At 40.9% G+C, this 27,911-nt stretch overlaps 1 protein-coding gene across 1 annotated transcript in view; it reads left to right on the forward strand.

Annotated features, from left to right (window-relative positions):
* The window catches only part of EFHC2 (EF-hand domain containing 2), a gene marked incomplete at its 5' end in the record, with an annotated part of 114,231 nt that overhangs the window by 26,398 nt on the left and 59,922 nt on the right, over window positions 1-27,911 (forward strand). Inside the window, 6 exons of the mRNA XM_081081798.1 lie at window positions 2,351-2,464; window positions 2,839-2,977; window positions 6,701-6,872; window positions 14,324-14,466; window positions 17,044-17,240; window positions 20,572-20,702. Coding sequence (XP_080937924.1) covers window positions 2,351-2,464; window positions 2,839-2,977; window positions 6,701-6,872; window positions 14,324-14,466; window positions 17,044-17,240; window positions 20,572-20,702 — 896 coding nt within the window. The remainder of the gene's footprint in view (window positions 1-2,350; window positions 2,465-2,838; window positions 2,978-6,700; window positions 6,873-14,323; window positions 14,467-17,043; window positions 17,241-20,571; window positions 20,703-27,911) is intronic.

Here is a 27,911-nt window from a genome sequence, read left to right on the forward strand (position 1 = left end):
CCTGGGTTAGAATTATGGTTCTACATTTATGACTGTGTGATCTTGGGCAAGTCACTTAAGCTCTTTGAGTGTATTACCTTATCTCTAAAATATAGTTAATGAGGCCTCCATCCTGAGATAACTGTAAAGATAGAATGAGGTAACATAGTAAAAAACACTACCTAAGGACCTCTAAACACCTATGAGGACACAAAAACATACAGGCTTTTTTCATAGCTCTATATTACATTGTATTTCTTATTTGCATAAAATATTTTTTAACTTAATTCTTAATGCTACTGAAGAGTTTATTGTAACACCCATTTCTGATGCAAACAATCACTGGTTATGTGGTCTAAACAGGAGGCTCTTTCAGATTCTTTGAGCCCATAGCCAGAAGCCCTGCAGTATTGCTGGGAGGGGTGGTGGTGGTGGTAGCGGCAGGATTTGTCTCAGAGGGAGCTCTGGAGTATGGACAGCAGGTTGCCACGAGATACCTGGGAAGCCTGTTTTTAGAATGGCTTTGAAAAATAGGCTGACTATAAAATAATAATGACACACCTGACATTTGCAGTGTGTCTGGACATCAATTGCTTCATTCATTCATTTAACACATATTTATTGTCAACTGTATGTCAGCTCTGGGGTTACAGTGAGAAAGAAAATGGATTAAGTCCTGCTTCATGGAGCATACATTCTCATGGGGGAAAGATATAGTAGTGGTAGGAGTTTCTCTGGCACTTTCAACATCTTTTGAGAAAGCAAGAAATAAGTACTATTGTTGTAGTTACATGAAACTGAAGATAAAAACCTGGCCCCAAGTACTGTAGCTAGTAAGCGGTGAAGAGAGAGTTTGTGTCCAAATGTACTGTTTTCCTATGTTATGTGGCTTACTTATACCCCATACATAATACATTCACACATTTGCACTTACATATTATGTCATATGTATCAGAGATGATTCAGATTTCTCATCTGTATATGATAAACTGATCACTGTGAATCTGTAAGTTAATGAAGGTATTTCCTGCAATTTATGCAACTGCTTGGACCACCTCCAGTGCATATAGAACTGAGGAGTGTTCTGGCTCTCTCCAGGCCATGGTTTCTGTTTGAAGCTGACCACTCTCTGTTGCTCTTGCTCTCTCACCACACTGTCTCAGCCAGCAAATGCCTCTTGGGTTCAGGATCCGGCAGGGTGCTAAGCAGAGTAAAGAAAAGAAGGCAAGGCATGGTTTGTAGTTCAGTGAAGGGAAAAGATGAGGCAACTAGAGAACCACAAAAAGTGGTTTCTGCCGGGAGCCGGTCCATCTTTGCTGTTTCAAAGGACCTGGCATATATGGCATACTGTTCTTAATATGTTTGCTCACCGTCTTGGCACTATGTGTTTTAACCAAGGTCTCCTCTCTGAGAAAGGTTGTTTCCCCAGGTAGGGATTTTCCCCTGAAGTTAGGGAGGGAATAAAACCCCTCAACTAAGTGCCAGGCGGGTAGTTAATCACTTTATGAACAATCATGCTTAAGCTACATAATCTTTACTCCCTGGAATGGAGATAAGAAACGCCCTAACCTTTGTAATAGAGATTGATAGGATTGAATCAACTGGTATAAATACAGATGTAACAAGACAGCAAGAGACAGAGAGAGAGACAGAAATTGGCACAGAACCTACACAGAACGTTCTCTAGAGACAGAAGAACTTCGCTGGAGAGAACATGGCAAAAGATCCTGGACAGAAACTGGCCTCAGAACCTAGAGACAGAACCTAGCGAGAGAACATGGCAAAAGATCCTGGACTGAACCTGACTACAGAAATTGGCAAGAGAACCTGACTAGAACCTGGTGACTGAACCTGGCTAGAGAACCTGGACAGAACCTGGCTGGAGAACCTGGAGAACCTGGCTGGAGAACCTAGCAAGAGACAATGGACACAGAACCTCTCTGGAGATCCAGACCAGAACTTGGCTGGAGATCCTGGCTAGGCTGCTGATCAACTGAACGCTGTCTCCGTGTCATTCCTTCTTCGCCGACTCCGTCCACACCTTTGGGGACTCCTGGACCCGCTGGGGTTGGACCCCGGGCAGGTTTCATCCTGCGGTAGGCGCTATGGAGCATTGAATTAGGGACAGGCCAGTAGGATGGGAGAGGTGATGGGGAAATAGGAGGCTTCTCAGGACTTTGGTGGATGGGCGGAGGATAGTCCAGCCCGCAGGGGGTGAGGAAGCACAGGGACAGGTAGATAAAGTTTGTCCCCAATGTCTTGTCTTCGTGCAGATGGCAGCGAAGAACCATGTAATGCATATTTCCCACTTGAGCCCCTTTTTGTATTTAGAGACCATCTACCACAGCTTGCTTTGGTTTTTGTCTTCCAGTATGGCCCACCTGAAGCCCATCAACCAGGAGACATAACAGATAAAATAGTTCTCAATGTGTATAATGGCTATAAAGTAAGCCGAGTGCATGGCTACCTGTTGGATAAATTCAAGGTGAGGAACCTTATGTTTTATTACTGTTTCCAATGTGACGTCCCTGGAACCTGAAATGGGGGGGGGGAGTTACATATTCTTCTCTGGTGAGCTTGATTGTGAGTGAAATTAATAAGTATACATTGCATTGCTGTTTTTCAATAATAAACATGCTTAAGTGCATATGTAAATATATGCTTTGCATTGCTGTTGGGTAGCACTGCATTGCTAAAATAATTTTTTTTAAAGTTAGTCTCGACTAGTCTTTTGGTTTGATTTTAAAAATTTGGCTGTAAGTGATATAATTGAGTTTTTTAATTTTTTTTTTCTTTTGGGAAGGGTTAGATTTTTGGAGGGTTTGTGCTGCCAATGTTGTGTTCCTTTGTTTTCATTAGGTGGCAAAATTAGAACAAGAGTTTTATGAAGAAACTGACCTGAAAATAGGAGCCACCATCAATGTCATGGGAAGAAAAGTGCTCCTTTGTGACTGTGATGAATTTACGAAGACTTATTATAAGGCTAAATATGGAATTCGTAAGTGATACATCTGTCAACTAGAAAATAATATTGAAAACTTAGAGCCTTTGTTCTCTAGTTAAGATTTCAGTATATAAACTCATATAAAAAGTAGTTTATGCCTTTAAGGCTAATATAATATGAGCATTATGCATTTGAACAGAAAATTATGCAAATGCAAATTGTGATGCATTTTATAGTCACGCTGACTTTTTATATTTCTCATAACATATGTTAAAATCTCCCATTTAGCAGACACTATTATTACACAACATTTCTTGAGTAACAACAGTGTGCTTAATGTAACTAATGACTAGAAATTATATCCGTGATGCGGGGTAGTTGGGCAATGAATAAATAATCTCTTATAATCTTTACATTTGCTTTTCCTGACTTTTTGGTAAGGTTAAATGAATATACTTAATGTGACTTAGTTACCTTTGACAATTTAATTTTGTTTATAATTAATCTGGTTCTAAATTCTATACAGTATATTTTGGTGTTCTTGATGCCCAAACCAGGACAAAGTCCCATCAATAATTGTAGTTACATTTCCTCCTTGTCCATAATTGTGATCAGTGGAATACCTGGTGTCTCCACTCTATAGTGCCACAGGAAGTTACTGACAAGTGCCAACGACACAGATACGGGCCTCCCGAAGAGGAAGCCAGGGAGAGATTTCAAATGCATTGTGAAACCTTGGTGCTTAGTACTTTCTCTTAACTAATGATCCCACAACATACTTGGGGGAAAAATGGCAAACAGACTAAGAGAAAGAGTTGGCCACAGTCTCAAGAAAGGTACTTGAGTAAGCTTTCTATTTACATAGAAGCAGAGGGCTTGATAGAAATCCAAGAGATCTCTGTACCCCCATACAAAACCCAATCTGATTATTAAAAAGATAGGATTTTTCACGCATTTAAGGTTTCTAAGGAGAAGGTGATTCCATAGAATTCTTCCACAAAATAGTCTAGTGTGACCCCTCTAGCCCCCCTTCCCCCCAAGGCAGCTTGGTCATCCCACTGGCCCGGACTTGCCTGTGGGCTATAACATATTACTCCCTCATTATTTCATGTGGATGAACACGGACTGGCAGATGGAGACCTGTCGGACTTTCCTGTAGCATGAAGGTTGGAAAAGGCTCCAGAGGCTCCAGCAAGTGTTTCTTTCACCGAAGGGACAGGGATTTGAATGTAAACTGTGCTTAGAATTCTTTCCTTGTGTTTTTTTTTTTGTGTGTCTTTAAGAAGACTTTCTTATTATTAATCCTTAGCGGCTGGGATAACCCAACTAGTAACAAGACCATTCATTCCCATTGCCCATCAACACTGAATAGGTCGTGCTGACATTAAGGATGAGCAAAAAACTTAAAGCAACTTTGATGTGGAGTCACTTCTAGCCATCTCTGAACTCCTGGTGCTAGAAACAGCAGGACATCCTAGATGAGAGTTTAATGATCATTTTGAGCAAATTAGCCATCCCAAGATATGGTGACAGGGATGAAAGTCTAGTCTCACCATATGGCCTCAATGGAGTTAACAGTTTTTTAAAATATATTTTATTGAATTTTACAGGCAGGAGGGGAGAGGAATAGAGAGTTAGAAACATCAATGAGAGAGAAACATTGATCAGCTGTCTCCTGCACACCCCCTACTGGGGATGTGCCCGCAACCAAGGTACATGCCCTTGACCGGAATCGAACCTGGGACCCTTCAGTCCACAGGCCGACGCTCTATCCACTGAGCCAAACCAGTTAGGTGAGTTAACAGTTTTTTTTATCTCTTTTCCCCCCCTTATGAAGGGAAGAGAATTGAGGGTTAAAAGGTTTCCAAGCATTTTTTAGCTAGAGCTAGGAAGCTGTGGGATTTGATAATCATTTGACTTCAAAATGAACAACCCATCAAAATCATTTGACCTAGGCATTGCGTACAAGTAGAGGTAGATTTTCCTTGATGTTACTAAAGTCCATGCATATGAAGTTTTAGGCTTCTTCCTTTGCAGGGGCTCCAGTCCAAAACCCTGGGCCTAATTTTGTCTTAATTTGTCATTCTTTGTCTTGAAGAGCTTCTCCAAATTATTTAAGCTTTAGGCCTCCTTAAACCTGGGTCTGTATCTGTGTCACTAGAACATACAAAATCTACTTTGAGGTAATTGAAGGCTTTTCCTCGTGTTGTTTCCAACTGAGATGGCAAATAATAAATCACTGTGAATGAACATTAAGATTCCTTTGAAAAATATATCACATCTCTGTAAATTTATTGGAATCTAGTTATTTGTCAATAGACATTCAATATACATATTTTTACAAGTCACTTGGAACTAGAGGAATCAGACTACTTGAAAAACAGATGTGTCTCAAAGATCCATCAGAGTGTCAGTTTAAGAAGATAATTGGGAAGATGCTTTGTACAAAAATGTATACTTTTTCATTTGTTCACCAAATGTTTTTAATACCTGAAAAATGCAGAATAATGGAAAACCAAAGACAGGAAACTTATTCAGGTGCAAGGACAAAACATTGTAAGCAATTACCCAGAGAAATGATATTTTGAGTCGGAATATCCAAAAAGATGTATGTGGTGTTAGAACAGTCAGGCATGAAGGAGTGGAACAGTTCTCAACTTTTACACACTAGATGGCACTGTGGGTGCAGAGGAACACTAAATTGGTTCTTTTGTTACTTAAATCTGTTGCAAAAATTATGTAGTTGAGAAAACAACACTGTGTTATGAAACCTGCAATTATACAGGAAAGTATAGAATGCATTCTTAGTTACTTTGCTATTCAATATGTGTCCTCTTTTGGTTAGATTTCTCAGATTAATATGGGGGAGTATGCTTGAGAGGAGTTCACACAAAGGCTGTGAGGAAGTCTAAGGAAATGTAAACTTTTCAAATTAGAATGAGAAATAACTTCAAACCCTTAACCTTTTAATCAGTGTAAGACATGCCCTTTAATTTAAAGAGTTAGTTTGCCCTGGATGACAAATTGATACACATTTTCAATTACAGAGGTGTGCACTGAATCTGGATTCTTCCAGCTATTAGAACTTCGACAATGGAAAAGGAAATCATTGCTTACATGAATTTCTTTCAATTACAAATGACACTTTTTAACACAATTGTAGTCCTTTTGTGGGCAGTAGCAAGAGCAACCTGGAGCAGTGGTTGGTAACAAAAAGTTTAGTTTTTGTTTAACTAGATAGCGAAGGGCTGTGGCCTGGAGTTGAGTTGAGGAAAAGGGAGAAGGTTTAAAAAGTTCGTACAGCAGGAGGGGACAGTGGATGGGAAAGGTAAAGGCAGAATAATCAGGAGTCAACCTGTTTGGAAAGGAATTCGATTAGTGAGTGTTGACTAAAGATATGAGAGAGCTAAACTGCAGCTTAAAATATGGAATGGGTGGAATAAATTTCTAAGTCTGAATTTTCATATCACTGGAAAAATCAGGATGAACAAAAATATTCAGAAACGGGATGTGATAACAAAAGAGAAATGTTTACTTATTTGACATAGTTTCTTTTTTTTCTTTTGAACCAATGACGATTATTGAGTGAGTTCTGTGGTTTTTGTAAACATGATTGAAACCTACCCTCACAGGATTTTGCTGTGCTTTGTTTGAAAGAGTTTAAAATAGTCTACAAAGATCTTCATGTTCATCTTGAAAACATAACAAACCTTTCAAAACAGCCGTAATCAGAGCAAAAATAATATTGATGTTTCATTTGCCTTTGCTTTGTTCTAGAGAATTTTAACTCAATTCCATGCAAGCCTCCATCGCCTCCAGAAATAGAAAGGAAATTTCCACCTTACACCGGTTTTGGTTCTGAAGAGGATTCTCTCCGCTCCTGCATAAGGCTCGTGCCCGTAGTTCGTCCTAATGTGGAGGCCTTTAAGAAGTGCATAGAAAAAGACAGGTACTTGATGGAACCGTGATATTTTGGTTTGATCTTTTTCCCAAATGTGTTCAAAATATATACTATAGTCTCCAAGATGATACAGATGTTACTCAGCTCATCTAATGTCAAGTCCAGGGACAAGTTATAGCTTTTTAATGAAGTCGATTAACATGCAAGTATTAACAGCTTCTTACTTGAATGGTTATTATATTTTTCCTGGTTTTACTGAGATATAATTTGACATATAACATTGTATAATATAATGATTTGCTATATGTATTTACTGAAAAATGATTATCATAATGAAATGAGTTAACATTCAACACTTTACACAATTCTAGTTTTTTTCCTTGTGATGAAAACTTTTACGATTTACTCTCACAACTTTTTTAAAAAATATATGTTATTGATTTTTTACAGAGAGGAGGGAGAAGGATAGAGAGTTAGAAACATCGATGAGAGAGAAACATCGATCAGCTGCCTCCTGCACACCCCCTACTGGGGATGTGCCTGCAACCAAGGTACATGCCCTTGGCCGAAATCGAAGCTGGGACCCTTGAGTCCGCAGGCTGACGCTCTATCCACTGAGCCAAACTGGTTAGGGCAACTCTCAAAACTTTTAAATATACAATATACTATGGTTAACTATGGTCACCATGTTGTGTATTAATTACACCCCCAGAAATTATTTATCATGTAACTGGAAGTTTGTACCTCTTGATCATCTTCATCTAATTCATTCATTCCCAACTCCCTGCCTCTGGCAACCACAGATCTGATATCTATTTTGTAAGTTTGGTTTTATTAGATTCCACATATAAGTGAGTTAATATAGTACTTGTCTGTCTGACTTATTTCACTTTGCATAATGCCCTCATGTTCCATCCTTATTGTATCAAATGGTAGGGTTTCCTTTTCAATGGCTGAATAACATTCCATTGTATATATATATATGACATATATAGAATTTTCTTTATCCATTTGTCAATGGATACATAGGTTGTTCCCATGTCTTGACTATTGTAAACAATGCTGCAGTGAACATGGGTTGCAGATATTTCTTTGGGAAAATGATTTCATTTCCTTCAAATATATATGCAGGAGTTGAATTGCTGGATCATATGTTCATTCTATTTTTATTTTTTTTGAGGAACCTGCATAGTGTTTTCCATAGTGGCTGTACCAATTTACATTCCTACCAACAGTGCCCAAGGGTTCCTTGTTTTCCAAATCCTTGCCATTGAGTGGTTATGAGTGGTTATTTTAATAAGTGTCACCTGGAAGCACCTGAAATCATATAGTGAGAGGAATGGCCAACCTGCCTTAATTATATCTCAATATCTCTCTATCTCTATCTCTTATCTCTATCTTTATCTCTATCTCTATCTCTATCTCTATCTCTATCTCTATCTCTATCTCTATCTCTATCTATCTATCTTTCTGTATATATTTCCTCATGATGGTCCCTAGGAAATGGTGTAGAGTAGAGGTCAGCAAAGTTTTTCTTAAAGGGTCAGATAGTAAATATTTTTGGCTTTGCTGGCCATATGGCCTCTGTCATAACCACTTAACTCTGCAGTTGTAGGTGAAAGCAGCCACAGAGTCCATGAACAAATGTGTGACTATTTACCAATAAAACTTTGTGTATGGACACTGATATTTGAATCTCATATAATTTTTACCTATTCAGATATTACTCTTTTGATTTTTTCAACCATTTAAAAATGTAAAAACCATTCTTAGCTCACAGGCTATATAAAAACAGGTGGCAGGTTGTACTTGGCTCATAAGCTGTAGTTTGCCTACCCCTGGCATAGAAGCTCCATGATTTATGTGTTTTTGAGAATGTTATTTGGAAATTAATGTGGTTGTTCTTTTTCAGTTACAGTTGACATGTAATATTATATTAGTTTCAGGTATACAGCATAGTGATTATACATTTATATAATTTACAAAGTGATTACCTGATAAGTCTAGTACCCATCTGACACCATACATAATTATTACAATATTCTTGACTTATAGTCCCTATCCTGTGCTTTATACCTCCTGACTATTTTTATAACTGGCAATTTGTACTTCTTAATCTCTTCCTCTTTTCATCCCTCCTCCTCCCTCCCATCTGGAAACCATCAAAATGCTTCTGTATCTATGAGCCTGTTTCCTTTGCAATTAATGTGGCTTTAGTTTGAGAGGTTTAGTTGAGTTCAGTAACCATAGATTGTTCACATGGCTGGCTATAATTTCAAAAGATGGATTTTTAAAAGTTCTCCTAATATATATGAGGAAAAATCTGCCCCTGAGTCATACATATTGAAGGTAGGTACTTCCCTTAGCTACCTTTTGCTTTCTCAGGGACAGCAGGACCTGGAGAAAGCAGTTGGGAGGAAAGTGGTAGGAAAATGTTGCAGATATTTGAAAAGGATGTAGGCTAAACATTGAAGTCCTGTTGAAGAGAAATAAAGGGTCAGGAGAACCTGTGGAGAAAAAATGATGAAGGGAACATGTAATTAGACCAGGAGAAGGAAAAGGAAGAGACAGCACCCTGAATTTGATGACATTTATGGAGTCAGATGCTGTTGTAGAACATTTTGAAGTAGAGAGAACAATAGTTTTGCTATAACTGTAAAAATGGTGAAAATATATTATTAAGAGCTATGTAGAATGTCTAAAAGGCTGCCTACGATGTCCTTTGCCTTTCAGGAAATAATCTTTTATTTTTGAGGACTTTAGAGTTTTGTTTTCAGTATTAGAATCTATGCTACTCAAAATATGGCACCCATACTTGTTAGGAATGTTAGTTCTTGTGCCATACCCAAAACCTACTGAGGCAGAAACCCTGGGGTGGGACTGGTATTGTGTTTAACCAGCCCTCCAGGGGTTCTGATGGGTACCATGGTTTGAGAATTCTGATTTTGATAACATGAGAGGGACACCATCAGCCTACCTTATAGACAGCAGTGTTTATAGTGAGATTGCAGGGCAGGGTTTTTGATGGAGACTTTTCACTAGCTGCTGTTTTTTAGGGGCAGCTACCCGAAGGAGGCAGGAAGAAAGAACGTCCCTATTATAAGAGAGGGACATTTTCTTACAAGTAAACAAGATGAAACACGATCCGGGGCGTTTCTTTGGAATCCCGGGAAAACAGTTCTTTATGGGTAGCTGCCGTAGTCTCTCCTGTCTACACCGTGTCTACTTGCCCACAGAACATTGACGATAGACAGTATTCCCTGTTCTTGTCATGTTGTGGCTAGAGGATGGTGGTACAAGCACAAACGTCTCTAATTTTGTTTCTTTCTGTCCACTACCCATCTGTGCCAGGAATACATTGCCCTCAAGCTCCTCCTGCACACTGACCTTGTTTCCATAGTAACTGGCACATTCGGCTGGAGAGTTATACACGAGTTTAAATAATCCAAGGTTTAAAACTGTGAGAACCTAAGGAAGATGATCTCACAAAGCATACAAAGACCAGTTTCTTAACGCAAATAAATAAACTGAATTGTGACATACAATTGTACATAACATATATTGATTATATGTATTGCTAGTACAAAAATTACTGGGTATTAATTGTTGTATTTGGTTTGAGTCATTGGAGGAAATAGTTTTGAATTAAAGGATATGATGTTTTTGATGGGATTGTCTGGGTAAAAATTCACTGTGGTGGCTGGCCTCTGATTGTCTAGCCCAGGGGTGGGCAAACTTTTTGACTCGAGGGCCACAATGGGTTCTTAAACTGGACCGGAGGGCCGGAACAAAAGCATGGATGGAGTGTTTGTGTGAACTAATATAAATTCAAAGTAAACATCATTACATAAAAGGTTATGGTCTTTTTTTTCATTAGTTTTATTCATTTCAAACGGGCCGGATCCGGCCCGCGGGCCGTAGTTTGCCCACAGCTGGTCTAGCCTGACTTGGAATAACCAGAACAATGTGTTTCTTGCTACCCCAGGCTGAATTAGTTACTTTGTTCTCAGTTTGTCCACAATGCTTTGCTTATCACACCTATAATAATAATAATAATAATAATAATAATAATATCGCTACTAATAAAAAGCAAAAGCCATTTGTAGTTATGATGTGCTAACTTACTTTACAATACTTGATCTTATTTAATCCTCAAAACAGCCTCATAAGGTACCCATGCTTTACATGAGAAAACGGAGGCTCAGAGAGGCTATATAATTTGCCCAGGGTCACACAGCTAATTTTTAATTGAAGTAGGTTTTGAATCCAGAAGAACTGTGACTTCTAGAGTTTACCTGATTTGTGTTTTTTTGTTTTTGTTTTTGCCACAGAACCTGTACTATTGCAGTGTGTGGCAATTGCTTGATAATGTAATTGTGCTCTCCCCTTAGAACAAGAGCCCCTTGAGAGCAGAGACTGGCTTTACTGCTTCCCTCAGAGTTCAAACAGTGGGGACTACATATTAGGGACTCAATAAATATTTGTCCAGTAAGAGAAGGAATGATGCATAAGTGATTCAATAAAATCAACATTCAACCTTCCAATTCTTAATGATGGATAGAAGAGACAGATGAACTTCCCATCAGGATGGTTATTATCCCAAACTTGTGCTCTTCATAACCATATAGCATAAGAGAGGGTTACGAAATCTGTTTGTTACTTATAAATCCAATTATGTACTAGATGAGGTCTATCTGAAGCCTGGGACTCTAGGGACCAAGAAAACAGCAATGGAGATCTGGGCTGCCCTGGGACTAGCCTTCCAAACTGCTACTTTCCATCTCACATGAGGCCTCAAACTGGAAATCTTGAAGCCATGCTTTTGCACTCCTGCTTCCTTGGATAATCTGAGAAAGGGCACTTTCTGCTCTGCGAATTAGGATTTTTTTTCTTTTTTTTTCTCTTCTTTCTCTTTTGTAAATCACTGTGACCACAAGGAAAGAATGAGTTTCAACATAGGAAAACATGAAACCTCCCTGCTTAGAGTTGTGACATGGAAGTGACGAAGTACATGGTTTATTTTACTCTATGCTTCCTTGGGTAATGATATTGATTATCAAAGACCTCCCCAAGGGTTTAGGATTTGTTACATATTCCACAATTCACTAGCTGATATCCATAGACATGCTTCTGCTGAAAGATCATAGATTAATTTCTTCAATGACAAGGCAATTAGCTTCGGGGACTTTGATTCTAGACTTTGATTCCATTGTCAGTCTACTAGATTATTCTATTCATGCATAGAATTCTAAGTGCAAATTCCAATCTATATGAGTCGTATAGCAACTTTATACAAACAATGTAAAATTGTTATATTAGACAATGGTTCATAAGATGCAGCCCCAAAACAGATTTGTAATGGCTACTTACAATATGGGTGATAAGTGAAATAATATTTAATATAGCATTTGAAAGGGAAAAGGTAATTTTTCCCTGAAAGGGATTTGGGGAGGTGCTGAGGAAATGGGGGGATGACTCAGGGAGGAGAGGGTGTGGGGCTAGAAGAAAGAAAAGAAATGGGCATGAGAAAGTGGGAAATGAAATGAGGATGTGGCTCCAGGATGCCATGGAGCACCCCTGCTCCCATGCTCACACTCAAGCAATGAGGGCTGCGTGCTGTTCTTCTTGCTGACATGATTGTTGTAATTTCTGACTAGCTGCGTGAGTAGGGAACAACTGTTTAATGCAGCTTGTTTGAGTAATGTGTTTATGGCATTTGTTTTGGGTACATTTTCCCAATGTGTTACCCTGGACATCTAAAGAATAAGTCGTATTTTAATAAATGGAGAAATTCCTCTGCATATAAATTTAGAACCTTAGTAAGAAGATGGTTGAACTTTTTCAACTTCAGAGAAGTTATCCTACTATCTTAAAACCATAGGGTGAAGGAGTCAAAAGGTGCAAACTCCCAGTTACAAACTACATAAGTCATGGAGATCTAATGTATAGCATGCTGACTATCCTGTATAATAAAAGCCTAATATGCAAATTGACCCTTTGACTGGAAGTTTGACCAGGAGTTCGACTGCACACTATGACATGCACTGACCATAGGGGGCGGCGTGGAATATCGTGGGTGTTGGCAACATGGTGCTGGCAGCAGGCGGCAGTGGAGGTGCTGCCGGCCCCAATGGGCCCAGACGAGAGCAGGACCATGGTGGGATGGTGGAGCAGGTGAGTGGGCAGTGCCAGGCCAAGGCAGGTGTGAGTGGGGGCCCAATTACCCCGCCAATTGCCCTGCAGATGGTGACCAGCAGCGGTGGCAGAGGGCAGTGCCGCCACCCAGCTACCAGGTGCTGAGGGAGCCGGGTTGGGGTGGGGTGGGGGGGTGGGGGGACTGGCCCCAACCAATCGCTCCACAGATAGTGACCAGTGGCCAGTAGGCCCTGATTGCCCAATTGGGGCAGCCTGGGCTGGGATGGGGAACTGGGGGTGTGTGGTGGCAACCAACCACCCACAGCGCCCGAGTGGGGGGCTATGACCTCTTGCTGGCTACCTGTGGGCGGGGGTGATGGGGATGGAGGTGCGATGAGAATGCAGGGTGTCTGCTGAGCTTGCTCTCACTCACCCTGCTACCCTGCCATGGGATGCCTGGGCTCGCACACTGGGAAAGCCCTCATGCTCAGGTGCCGGGCACCCAGGTGCTGGGCCACCCACTTCCATATGGCACCGCTGGGCTGCCCAGAGGCCCACACTGTGCCCCAGCCTGCCGTGTCCAGTCGTGCTCACTGCATCTCTGTGTGGGGACTCGGGCGCCGTGACTCAGGCAGAGGGGAGCACACCTGGGTCTGGAGGCCCAGGTGCTGCTCAGGGCCCAGAGGTCAGCTGGGACCTGCCCTTCCACGCCAGACACTCATGCTTTGATTGCTAGCCAGGCCTTGGGACCGCACCCATCACGAATTTTGTGCACCAGGCCTCGAGTAGTTAATACTGCATTATATTTTAGAAAGTTGCTAAGAGAGTAGATCTTAAAAGTTCTCATAACAAGACAAAAATATATAACTGTGCATGGTCATAGATGTTAACTAGATTTACTATGGTGATCATTGTGCAGTATATACTAATATCAAATTATTATGTTATACATCTGAAATGAATATAATGTTATATGTCAATTATAACTCAATGAAAAAATTTATAGTACACCTTTTAAAGGTTTTATTTTATTATTATTATTTGTTGTTAATCTTCACCTGAAGATACTTTTCCATTGATTTTTAGAGAGAATGGAAGGGAGGAGGAGAGACAGAGAGAAACATCGATATGAGAGAAATGCATTGATTGGTTGCCTCCCACACGTGCTCTAATCAGGGCTGGGGATAAAGTCTGCAGCTGAGGTACACACCCTTAACCAGAATTGGACCCGGGGCCCTTCAGTCCATGGGTAGACACTCTATCCATTGAGCCAAACCAGCTAGGGCAGCAGGTTTTATTTTATATACATAATATATGCAAGATTACTTGTACAATACTATAACCTTCATTTCTCTTCCATTTAGCTTTGGCAATGAAAGCAATACACTCCGGTTCTTTGCAAAAATGATTAAGGACAAATGTGCCAATGTGGATAGGCTGTTTGTTATTTCATATTTTCTTGGCAATAACACAATGTCAGTGTTTGAACCCATAGAGAGGAATTCAGGTAAGAGAAACCTCTCATAGCAATTTCCTTAGAACAACTAACTGTCTCTTCACTTTGAAAATTAAGGAATGTGATCTGATTTTATATACTAGATGATCTAAGATGGCAATTTTCACTTTTTTGGACCAATAATGTTTATTTTACAAAGATCTAGAGATGGTAACCCAGACATATAAAATGGTAAAAGAGGAACAGTTTTGGTTGGCTTGGGTCTGGGGTAGTGGTCGGCAAACTGCGGCTCGAGAGCCACATGCGGCTCTTTGGCCCCTTGAGTGTGGCTCTTCCACAAAATACTGACTTCTGCACATGGGCCACGAAGTTTCAATCACACTGTACATGCACGCCTGCACGTGGTATTTTGTGGAAGAGCCACATTCAAGAGGCCAAAGAGCCGCATGTGGCTTGCGAGCCACGGTTTGCTGACCACTGGTCTGGGGGACTTGGGACACTACCCACACTTCTTCTGTGGCTTCGGAGACCCCTCTGTGGAATCCAAGGCCTTTAAAATCATGAACTGGCTGCCACCAATTTCACTGACAGCCAGCAAGAAAAAAGGAAATCTGGATTCTTGATAGCACTGCTTACACAATTTTTGCTTAATTATAAGACAAGAGTCCCAGATTAACAAATACAGTATAATCTTCAGAGTCCATCTTCTTTTGGCTTTTCTGTCTGGTGAGGCTGTTGCCAAGGTTGTAGCGCTCAGGACCATGGAATGCCTCTACACATTGTGCTCATACTGTGGCCATTAATGAGGGGAGCCATTGATTTTGGCTGACCAAAGTATGGAGCTGCATGGCTCTGTTCTTTGTCCTAACATGTTTCAAACTTTTATCTGTGCTGAAGACACATGTTTGGGTAGAATGATCAGTGGTGCACTAGTTAATAGGCACTCTGAAAAAATGTTAAAGGATCTAATTTGTACCATTTTCCAGTTTCCCTGGTATAAATACCCCAACTGTGGCCAATTTCAATGTCAAGAAATCACCAGTTTAACAACTGGCTTGCAAAATCTCTGGTAGTTGAAAAGTCAGCCCTTATGAGCTGGTTTGAGCCACTCAGCACACCAATGGATAACAAATAATTTGTATAATTAAGTCAGGCTCCACAGTGATTTGAATAATGGATAAAATCTTAAAATACGAAATCAAATACGGGTGAATATTAATCATGTTCTTAAAGGTCAAAAAACAAACTTTATACATCTAGAATGGGGAAGATATGGTCAAGCAAATTGCAGCATACGTAAAACAGAAAGGGTGCTGATTGTCAACTGTAAGCTTACTAGTAATAATAGCAGCCATGATTGAGTACCCACTATTATCCTCTAAGAGGCAAACCCCAAGGTGGATTAAATGTGCAGGAGATTTATTAGGGGAAATGCTGATGAGGGAAATGTGGAAGGAGCCAGAAGAGGCTGGGTGAGCCATCGCACTGCAGTGCATGTCTGCCTCTTGAGAAGGACACAGGGAAGGAAGAAAGGGAGAGATCTTAGATTGCAGTGTAATTCTAAGAAAGTCTTATTCAGTAAGGCTGACTGAGAGTCTTACAGTCAAAGTCACTAGTTGGAGGCACCTCTCTCTTAGAGAAATGGGCCTGCCTTGTATCTTTGCCTTGCTTAGTCATTTGTTGACGGCTGCCTGTTGGAAGCAAGAACTCAGCACAAATATAGGGATAGAGTTTGGAAATAGCAACTGGGGCCCTCCATCAGTGATGTTCCCCATAGTAGGCGATCTGAGAGGTGCCCTCAGAAATGTTATTCCCATTTTATGAATGAGAATTCAGAGAAGTTCAGAGATCATCAAGCAAGTGACAAAGCCAGGATGGACTCCAGCTCTGTTTGGCTCCAAAGCCTGGTCTTTCTACCACCTATGGTTTCTGAATATGGTAGGAGGAATATGGTAAAGGTGACCACAAAAGCTCATCTGTTCTCAGATTTTATTCATAGGTCCAGAGATTTCAGTTCACTATCAGAAGATACTGGAGTTTCATGTTCAACTAACTGTTCACTGCTATTCAAGAAGTCAAAAATCAAATCATGGCAGAAGGGAGCAGATGAAATGGGGAGAATTCTGGAAAGCAAGAAATAGGAGACATTGCTAAAAGAAGCAAAGATATTTGGCCCAAGAAAAAAAGTTAATCTGTATGTCAGAATAGGTATAAGACATCATCTGGGTCAAATGAATGGAAATAAGCTCAAGAAAGGAATTTTCTACCTGGTATTATTCAAACATGCACTAAAAATGAGTATCTTTCCAATGTCCCAATTCTCAGTATGCTGCTGGCCTATAGCAGGAACTTGCTACTGGTAAGTGTTTATTTAAATGTTTGGATTGGGAAGGAAAGAGAGGAAAGAAAGGGCTGGAATGCCATGCCACTTGTTTCTTTATACACTTGCCTAGGGAGCCTCATTTCTTCACCCACTTTCCCATTCTTCCTTTCAGTCTGAGAATAATAGGCACTATGAGTTCACAGCTAAGTTGTATGGTCTGTGTTTGGGCACGAAGAAACTCTAAAGGCATGTTGTATGGTTCTTTCATGAATAAAGACTACTCTAACTTTTCTCCTTTTCTGTAGGGTATACTGGTGGATTGTTCTTGAAAAGAATACGCGTTAAGAGGCCTGGACAAGAATTTTTTAAAAGTGAACTATCAGAATATATCCAGCCCGAGGAGCTGTATATCGGAGCCACAATAAACATGAATGGCTACCTGTTTATGTTGCTCAATGCTGATGAGTACACCTTAAAATTCATGGAGGAGAATTCGGATAAGGTGAATTTACTTTGTATAATTCTTGACTTGTCTGTCAGCACTCTGCAATCTGTGTTTTTCTTTCTCTAGGCCTTTTCTTCTCCATCTTGCCACCCGTTTGATATTGTGCATTCACACATGTGGGCATGAATAATGGATCAGCGTGACTTGGCCACAGGTCCTGTCACAGAGGCCAGGTCCCGGTCTACTCTGTTTACATGCTGGGTCCTTTGCTGCCCAGCATCACAAATGCCAGGCACAGGCAGGAGGCAGGCCCAGGGTTGAATCAAGTTTCCTGAGTTTTCTGCTGACGCCAACAATGTTTTCAGAAAGAAATCCGGCAACTATAGGAAAGGAAGAAAATCTGGTGCCACACACTGTGCTGTCCCAGTTAATTGGCACTGGCCTAGAGGGAAGGCTCAGACCTCAACAAACAGAATCCCCTGGGGAATCCAATAGTTGCTGGGGCTGCAACTTCCCAAAACAGGAGCCACCTGAGGCCTAAATTAGAGTTCAAGAACAAATTGGCAACAGTGAGCTCAAAGAGTTTTTTCATTTGAGATAAGATGGCAGATGGATACTGTTATTAAAAATACTATTAGGCAGTGCGCTTCAGTAAAAATAACAGGTTGACAAAATCTTAATTTTAAGTGTTTGGTATGCAAAACAAACATATATTTAAGAATCATTAACTAATGTTGAAAAATCTATCTAGAAACAATTTATTTGAAAAGTCTGCCCATTTTGTTTCACTTGTATATTAAATGCTCAGGGGCAAGTTGCTAAGACCAGTTTCTCAGTGTATATCATATCATGCATATCAGTTTGGGTCCTCTGAGAAGCAGATGCCAAGACAGATTTAGACATGTAAGAGATGTACTGGAAGAAATTTGTATAAAGGATAAAGGTAGAGGAAACAAGAGTAGGCAGGGAGAGCCTTCAGAGGTCTGAACCCCGAGAAAGGAGAAGGAAGGAAGGAAGGAGGATGGGTCAGGAAGAGTCTCAAATTTAGTAAATCTCTGAGAACTCCTTGGCCAGGCAAATGGGGATCCAGTCTCGTGTCAGGCAGGATGGCCCAGCTCTGGTGCCCCCACCTGCTCAGTCATTGGTGGGAACAGCCTGGGAAGAGTGTGGCCTCCGTAGGAGCACTGCACCAATCTTAAAGGTACAGCAGCTGAGGGCTATGACCTAACAGTGCTCTTCTCTATCCAGTCTCAAGGTAAGCCCAGGTAACATGCTCCGGGGCTCTCACACCGTCTTTCCATTTTCAGTGTTAAGAATTCTGGTTATTGTCAAACTGCGAACCAGTATCTCTTCAAAAGCACCGAATTCATGTGAGAGGCTCATGTGAGAGGCTCAGTAATAGGGTAGTTAGAGTTTTTGAGACCAGTAGGCTTGTCCTGGAAACCTGACTCTACACTTAATAGTTGAGGGGCTTTAGACATGTAACTTTCATGAGCTTCACTTTCCTCATCTTTGAAATGGGAGTAGCAAAATGTCTCTCTCTCTCTCTCTCTCTCTCTCTCTCTCTCTCTCTCTCTCTCTCTCTCTCTCTGTGTGTTTTAGTTGTTGTTGTTAATCCTCACCTGAGGATACTTTTCCATCGATTTTTAGAGAGAGTGGAAGGAGGGGGAGAGGGGTAGAGAGAGAAACATCAGGGTGAAAGAGACATATAGATTGGTTGCCTCTTGCACTGGGCCCCGACCAGAATCAGGTATCAAGCCTGCAACCGAGGTATGTGTCCTTGACTGGAATGGAGCCTGGGACCCTTCAGTCCATGGGCTGATGCTCTATCCATTGAGCCAAACAGGCTAAGGTCAGGGTCTCTTTTATAGACTTCCTTTGAAGATTAGATGCGGTAATGTGTGTGAAGTGCTTAACACTTTCTGGCCCATAGCGAGCTCAATCAATGTATAATTTACAATATCTATTATAAATTAGGGTTCGATATTCAAACACAGGATAAGCCTACACCTTTCTATAAAATACAGTTGACCCTTGAACCACACGGGGGTTAGGGGCTCTGATCCTCCCACACACAGTTAACAATACACACAACTAATAGCCTAATATTGACTGGAAGCTTTACCAATCAATAACATAAACAGTCCTTAAACATATATTGTATGTTATATGTATTATATGGTATTTTATTATAATAAGTAATCTAGAGAAGAGAAAATGCTATTAAGAAAATCATAAGGACGAGAAAATACATTTAAAGCATTTATCTTTAAAAATCCAGGTAGAGTAGACCCATGCAATTCAAACCCGTGTTGTTCAAGGGCCAACTGTATATATATATATCATGAATATATATGTGTATATATATATTTTTTTGAAATTTATTTTTAATTACAGTTGGTAAAAATGCAAATATATAAGAAATAATGAATATATGTATTAATTTATTTTAAGATATAAAGGGCTTTTCTCCTTTCAGAAAGATAAAAGCAGGGTTGGACATCTGGTATCAGCATCCCAAGTGAAAACTTCATTTTAAAACTGTCCTTAACAAGGATATTCTAAACAGAGAAAGATTAATATACTCTTTAATATCAGTCTGAGGAGTCTTTTCAAAAGAGCTCATAGATCCTATCATGGCAATAGATGAAAGGAAATATAAAGCAAGGAGGGAATGGGGGGCTGCAATAGGTGCCAAACCCTCTGGTGGAAGAGAGAGGACTTTATACTAAATTATCATCCACATTACTTGTATATTTAGTCTTCTGATTTTTTTTTAGCTTTGAGCTGTAATTAATTTACAACCTTATGCTTTACTGCATTGACTAAGGAGTATTCTTACAGAGTCAAAACTGAATCACAGAGTAGGAGGCAGGAACTGGGGGATACCTGGAGAATGACTGAAAGGGGATTTCAGTGTGTGTGGACCTTTAACACCCAGCCTTGTTCTGCTAAGTGCATTGTGTGCTGGCCAGCAGTTTCAGGGGCTTACTCTGAAGATCTGGAGAAAACGGGGGTCCTCTTATCCAATTTTGAATCCCTATTCTCTCTATTAGGGTCTCCCAACATACTAGGCCAATGTCTAAGGGCTAAAGGGAGGAGGCTGAGATAGAAGTAGCTGTTGGTTTTCTGATTCCCGTGGCTTGCTATACCTTCAGCTCATTTCTCTGAGATCTGGGCTTAGGCTAATGTCACTCTTAGTCCTAAAGCCTTCACTGAAGAGGTAAAAATATAGTCATGTCTTCTCTGTGTTGATCTCATGATGGAAAGACATGCCCAGCTAACTTCAGGTTCACAGTGTGACATCTTTTTTCTCGCCATCAGAAAGATTGGGCTGCCTATGTCCCAGGCATATTTAAATATCTATCCTTTCTTTTCTCCCTTCCAGTTTCCTTATAGCAACCTTGAATGTGCCCTACAAAAGCTGAAAGCTGAAAAATCGAAATCCAGAGAGATCAAGCAGGTATTTAGGGCTATTGATTGTCACTTCACAAAGATGGTGGATTATAATACATTCAGGTAAGTCATATTCTGCTAGCAATAATCTGTGTTTCCTTCAAGATTGCTCAAAGAACAGAAAGAAAAATTTTCTTCCCTAGTGTTCCCTAATTAACACTGCATGCGCTTTTATTAGAAATTGACAATTCTTTGCATTTACATTACTTTGTGATCAAGTTTTGCTCATTTCTAGTAAATTCTAATGCATTTACATATTGAAGAAGTTTATAGATGAGAACAGAGAGACAAAATATAGAAAGTCATTTGGTCACATTGTCTTGTGACTCAGGATGTGAAGGATCAGAGGAATGCCAGGAAGGGTGCATCCCAGGGAGAAAGGCAAAATCAATGGAGCTAAATGCACCCTCCACCATCTGGGCAACAAAGGAGGGCCATCTCCCTAGGAATGTGATCCAGTTGGAAAAGATAGTGGACCCTTCACTGGTTACCAGAGAAAAAGTTACACGTATGCAGATCACTGTGTGTATGTATGTTCACACACATCTGTGTATTTTGAAAGAAATAAAGAATATAGAAATTGAGGGAAAAATATATGACAGTCATTATAGAACTATTATAAGACATCATGAACAGTAAAGATTTCTCTAAGGCAGTGGTCGGCAAACTCATTAGTCAACAGAGCCAAATATCAACAGTACAATTGAAATTTTTGAGAGCCAAATTTTTTAAACTTAAATTCTATAGGTAGGTACATTGTTATTAACTTAATTAGTGTACTCCTAAGGCTTAGGAAGAGCCACACTCAAGGGGCCAAAGAGCTGCAAGCAGCTCGCAAGCAGCAGTTTGCCGACCACTGCTCTAAGGTAAAGCTGAATGCTAAAGGGACTGTTCAGTGGCTGACCGAGGCAAATTTCCAAACAGTGGAAACACAGGGAAATTCAAATTCAGGGTCTAGTACAATTGTGAGACTTCCCTTCGTCTGAAAACAAAGTGAATGGAGCGTTCAGGAGAATGTAAATTAAATCATGGGTGGAGGACAAAGGGGACTTTCTCTTTAGGCTGAGAATTCTGGCTCCTGAAAACAATTGTGGCTGAAAGCTCTATAGGATGTGAACTGAGAAATGAGGAAGTGAGCCCGGGACAGGGTGGCAGGGAGGCCTTTCCAATTTTGTGCCTGAAGTCACCTCTTGCATCAAAAGCGGGTGACCGGAGCCCACCATGAGGCCCCAAGTGTCCCCAAAGCTCATTTGTTCTTTGAACAAAGCTCTTTTGTTTTTCTAAAATGTTCTTTTGAGAGAAGCAGTCGGAGGACATATTTTTATTGTTTAGCATTCCCAACCTTCTGGGATCAATAAGAATTTATAGTTCTTTGTTACTGTTCATAGGAGTACACATGTTCATGGCCTTTTGCAAAATAAACGGAGGCAGAATAAAGAACAAAGACAATTGCTCAGGCCGTGGACTAATGGCAAACAGTGCAGGAGAAAAGTTTCCATCAGAAAGGAGGGAGTGGTTTTCTTTTATTATTTTGTATCCTTTTACGAAAGCGTCCATTCTCCCAACACTCCAGCAAAGTCTATTGGAAATACTTTAGTGAGTTTATGGGGCTTTGGGGGTAGCACTTAGGCCCGGCAGGAGATGCAAGGAGGAAAAGTTGCTCCACAGATGGGAGGCCTGACCCTAATTGAGGGTGGAATAAAGGGTCACCACACTGTGGTTAGAGGATAGCCTCAAGGTATGTATGCTCAGAAAGAACCAGCTCATGATCTTCAGGCCCTCTCCTGGCCAGAAATTCCTTAAGATGAAAATTCAATCAGGTTGTGCCTGGCTTGAAAAACCCTTCAGTGGCTTGCCATTGTCCCTATAATAAGATCCAGACATTTACTGCAGCTGGCAGGGTCTTGAGTGATATGATTCTCTTGTTTTCATTTTTGGTGTCATCGCTTCTTTTCCTCCAGCACTGTCCTCTGGCCTTGTTGGCTGTCACTCACTTTCTCAAACACATCAAGGTCTTTCCAGGTACTAAGCCAGTGGTTCTCAACCTTCTGGCCCTTTAAATACAACTCCTCATGTTGTGACCCAACCATAAAATTATTTCCGTTGCTACTTCATAACTGTCATGTTGCTACTGATATGAATCGTCATGTAAATATCTGATGTGCAGGATGGTCTTAGGCGACCCCTGTGAGAGGGTCGTTCGACCACCAAAGGGGTCGCGACCCACAGGTTGAGAACCGCTGAATAAGTCTATGCTCACATTAGCTCCCTCTGCTTGCAATGTCTACACCAACATTCTTCTCATGACAAACTCTAGGACTCAGCTTAAATGTCACTCTCTCAGACGGACTTACTTTCTGACTATTCTACCTAACATAGATCACTCACTTATGCACTCACTTATGCTTAGCCCTTTGTTTATATTTTTCTTACAGCAACTTGCAGTTACTTTACTTGGATATCTGTACTTGGTGTATGCATGCTTGTGTTCATCTTATCTGATTATAATATGAACTTTCTGAGGCACAGAGACCTTGATAGCCCGGTTCACTGCCCTGTTCCCAGAACCTAGCACTGGGTTCAGTACATATCATAGTTCCTGAATGGAATAACAAACTTCTAGAATTATTCTTAGGGGTTTGAGTTTGGAGGTGGTGGAATTATTTCCAGATGAGAGTAGACCAAGACATCTCCATATGACATGCTCCTTGTTGGGCACTGTGCCTTATTGGTTGGCCTACAACGGTGGGTCCCTAGTGCATGGTCTTCAGGCTTCTCTTTTGCTCCTCATACTCTTCTCTGAGCAAAGGCAAAGGATCTACTTAGGGAGTTGCTATCGTACCACACCCTATAATTCTGTGCTTGGCACTTTTACCAGCTAATAGTTTTTTTATTTATATGTTTATCTATCTATAATAATAAAAGCATAATATGCTAATTAGACCAGATGTCCTTCCAGACAAAGCTGGGCCTGCGAGGGAAGCCCGGGTCCCAGGTGCCTGCCTGCAGCCAGAGGGAAGCCTGGGTCCTGGGTGTCAGAGGGAAGCTGGTGCCAGCAGCGAGAGGGAAGCCTGGGTCCTGGGTGTCAGAGGGAAGCTGGTGCCAGCAGCGAGAGGGAAGCCTGGGTCCTGGGTGTCAGAGGGAAGCTGGTGCCGGCAGCCAGGGAAAGGAAGGCCTACTCTTACACGAATTTCATGCATCAGGCCTCTAGTGTATAAATATTATGGCTCTTCTCACCATAGTGTATTATCTTCTCACCATAATGTAAAATGTTTTCTGCTTTAGCCTTATCACTTTTCATAGTACCTGGCTGATAGTAGGGTGTTAATAAATATTTGTTAAATGGCTACATTTTATCCAGCCCTCATTGCTCTGTCTGTCAGCTGAAGGCCTAGTTCTCTATATTAATTCCTCAAGCTTGGACCTTTCACCTAAGCTAGAGACCTGGAAATACAAATACCTCTAGGATATCTCTCACTTGGATGTTTCTTAGGTATCCAAACATAACTTTTCCCTCATTTTCTTCTCCCATAAAGTTGCAGCTGGGGACCCTATCTCGGTAGAGGCCACCATACTTCTCCCCAGGACCTGGGCCAGGGTTTGCCTTGTATCTCCCCTCACTCCTATGTTGACATCTCCCAACCTCTGTAAATTGCACTTCTTAAACTACTTCTCTCCATCCCCAACCTCACTGATTCGGTTCAGCTTTTCATCACTGTTCACTTCCCATGGTCAGCAAACTACAGCTCGCATGCCACATGCGGCTCTTTGGCCCCTTGAGTGTGGCTCTTCCTAAGCCTTAGGAGGACCCTAATGACGTTAATAACAATGTACCTACCTGTATAGTTTAAGTTTAAAAAATTTGGCTCTCAAAAGACATTTCAACTGTTGTGCTGTTGATATTTGACTCTGTTGACTAATGAGTTTGCCGACCACTGACTTAGACTTTCTTGAGAGCTTTATAACTGATTTTCTTTTCTTAACTCTCGTATTCCAAAGTTTTGCTAGAGTGACCTTCCTAAAATCTCATCATGTTGTTCCTCTGCTCTACACCCCCCATCAGCGCCTTGTTGTCTTTAGGGCAAATCCATCCCTTTCAGTGTTTCATGTGAATTTGGTCATAAGTGGACCTTTGCCTATACCTTCCTCCTTATTTCCATCTCACTAGAAGAGTGTTTTTGTAGAAGTCACCATTCAGTGAATATTTACGTTAGTCCAAACATCATGCTAAGTGCTTCTCATCTACTATCCATTGGTAGCCCCTGCTGAGTTATTTGTTTACTTCTGCTGAGTTATTTGTTTACTTCTCTGCCTCCACAATTGGCTCCTGCCAAATACAATAGATATTTGTTGAATAATTTAATGAATGGTCCTATTTCTCAAGGAGCATTCAGGCTACAGTTTGCAGCAAACAAGTAAATAATTGATTACTTTGCACTGGGGTAGGGCAATCTGTCTCTGACTGTAGGGGAGTCAGGGAGAGCTTGATCTCAGCCTCACAAGCCAAGTGACGTGGGCAACTCACTACCTACTTGCACCTCACTCTTTTGTCTAAGACCCCTTGTAGGCATTGCCAATCTGAAACTCTTAATGTGTAAGTTCATAAATACACTTGTAAAATGTTCCCTTTACAAATCCTTGCATTAAAGTAGTAGCATAGGCAGACAGAGGCAGGATTGTGGTATAGGCCTCTGGGCCCCATCTCTGTGGCTGTGAGTTTCCCCTGCTGACATGCCTGGTACTCTCAGTATACACCTGGAGACTCAGAGATGGGACCTGCTGCTCTGGGCAGAAGTTCAAGCCCTGGGCATTTTTCTCCTCAGAGATTTTCATGTTGTCTTAAAGAAAATCTTGAGAGTGGGAGCTCATAAAGTTCCTCTGCCTAAGGTGCCAGGGTTGGTAATGGATTATTGGATTAATGAATGGGCCTTCCTGAGATATTTGCCTCAAAACTGACTTGAGGGAATGCAGGGACTAGGGAAAATAAGGCAGTTTGGGGAGGGAATGTTTCTCTTCTGCTTTGTGGAGGTCACTAGTTCTGCCTCTAGGCCAGTGATGGCGAACCTTTTGAGCTCGGCGTGTCAGCATTTTGAAAAACCCTAACTTAACTCTGGTGCCATGTCACATATAGAAATTTTTTGATATTTGCAACCATAGTAAAACAAAGACTTATATTTTTGATATTTATTTTATATATTTAAATGCCATTTAACAAAGAAAAATCAACCAAAAAAATGAGTTTGCGTGTCACCTCTGACACGTGTGTCATAGGTTCGCCATCACTGCTAGGCTGTACCTATTTATCTGGGACCATTTTTTAAAAATTTCTTTATTGGTTAAGTTATTACATATGTGTCCTTATCCCCACATAACCCCCCCCCCCCCGCCACTCATACCCTCACCCCCCTTTTGTCTGTGTCCATTGGTTAGGCCTATATGCTTGCATATAAGTCCTTTGATCTCTCCCCCTTACCCCACCCTCCCCTACCTTCCCTCTGAGGTTTGACAGTCTGATTGATGCTTCTCTGTCTCTGGATCTGTCTTTGAGATTAGCATATATTAGAGCTGCTGATTGTTATCTAAAAGTGCAGAATCTTCCTCAGAGCCTTGGTTACCTGATGGGCAGATTTCAGCAGGGGGCCAGGCAGGGACTAGGCTTGCCAGGGTTGGGCAATTGGGAACATTGGCAGGGCAAGGCTTCCCATTATGGGCCCTGGATTTTGAACCACAGACAGTAGCAGCAGCAGGGAGGGCCCCATGCCAGGGACGATGTGGCCAGTCCCTCCCTCTGGCCACCTCCCTGAGCCTTGATCTATCCATCGGAGATGACAGCCACCCCATGTAGCTTGTGTGTGTTTTGGTTTGCTGGTGCTCACCTCTTTCCCCACCTGGGTAGAGCTCTCAGAGGGCAGGGTCCATGCCCAGTTCACCCTGGTCTTGTGTTTTCCCCAGATACCTTCAGTATCATGTTTCAGGCTTCAGTGAATGTAGTGAGTTATCACGCAGTTCTTCCTCAATCCCCATTATCAATGGCAGGGTCAGGAGTTTTCCTTTGAATATTTACGTAATAAATTCCTAAGATTTAGAGCCTCGAGAAAATTTTCTCTCTTGTAAAACTAAGATTTATGCTGAGGGAGGTAGCATGACATACATTCATCTGATTTTGGATTTGCAGACCTGAATCCAAATCTCAGCTCTTCATTTGTCAGCTTGTTGGCCTTGAGTAACTTGCTCAACAATGTTTTCACCTGTAAAATGAGGGTAATAATACTGATGACATACAGCTGTTATGATGAATAAATTTGATACTGTCTGCAAAGTTCTTATTTTAGCACACTGTAATGCATAGTGGACACTAGAAATTAAACCCCTTTATCAATAGTTGCAATTTGGTGTCACTGAAAATAGTAGTAGGAATCTATGTTCTGTTTTTGGTATTTCAATTAGTTATGTATTTACCCATGATGAGGTCATTGAAAACATTCTTTAATAAGCGAGGTTGGAAGAAACTCCTTAAAAACTTGGAGGCCATGAAGGTGGAAAATAAACATCATTGTTGGTGGACCAAGGTTGGGAAACATTACTGTAATCCACCCTATTACTGTCCTTTGCTTCAAGGAAGAATATTGTAAATTTACTGCTTAGAACATTGTAATGATCTCATCCCGATTTATCTAGGACAATTATCTCTTCTTTTATGTGGTTTTGCTCTATCTTTATTTGAACAACTCTGTGTACATTATTATTGGTGTTTTTATTGTAAGCTATCTAAAATCTTTTAAGGAAGCCACAAGCCTATTAATCTATATGAATAAAAGCAGAAACAAAGATAAAAAAAATTCTAAAAGCACTCAAACATCTACTCTCATCAAGAAGTAAATAGACATTTTGACAGAGTTCATAGCGTATCTTTGAGATGGGAGCTTCAGCATACATTTTTAAAAAACCCCAGCATTTTGAACCTTCCTAAAAGCATTAAATATAAATAGTATGATATCATAAAAAGAATGCTGGCCTGGGAATAAAAAAGACCGAGATCTTAGATTTGATTCTGTCTCTCCTGATGGTGTTTGTACTGGTGAGAGCTTAGTTTTAAAAAACAGGGTCCCCTCTGGCTAGTTAAGCAGAAAATAAATTTATTAAAAGGATCCTGGGTAGTTCATAGTATCTTTGGAAGGGCTGGAGAAATAAGCTTGAGGCTAAATTCTAGGAACAGTGCCCAGACTGGGCTGTAGAACTTGTCTGATGAGAAAATGGCCTCTGTTAGCATTG

This window comes from Myotis nattereri (assembly GCF_964212035.1).
Source record: "Myotis nattereri genome assembly, chromosome: X".
In the NCBI taxonomy this organism is placed as follows: domain Eukaryota; kingdom Metazoa; phylum Chordata; class Mammalia; order Chiroptera; family Vespertilionidae; genus Myotis; species Myotis nattereri.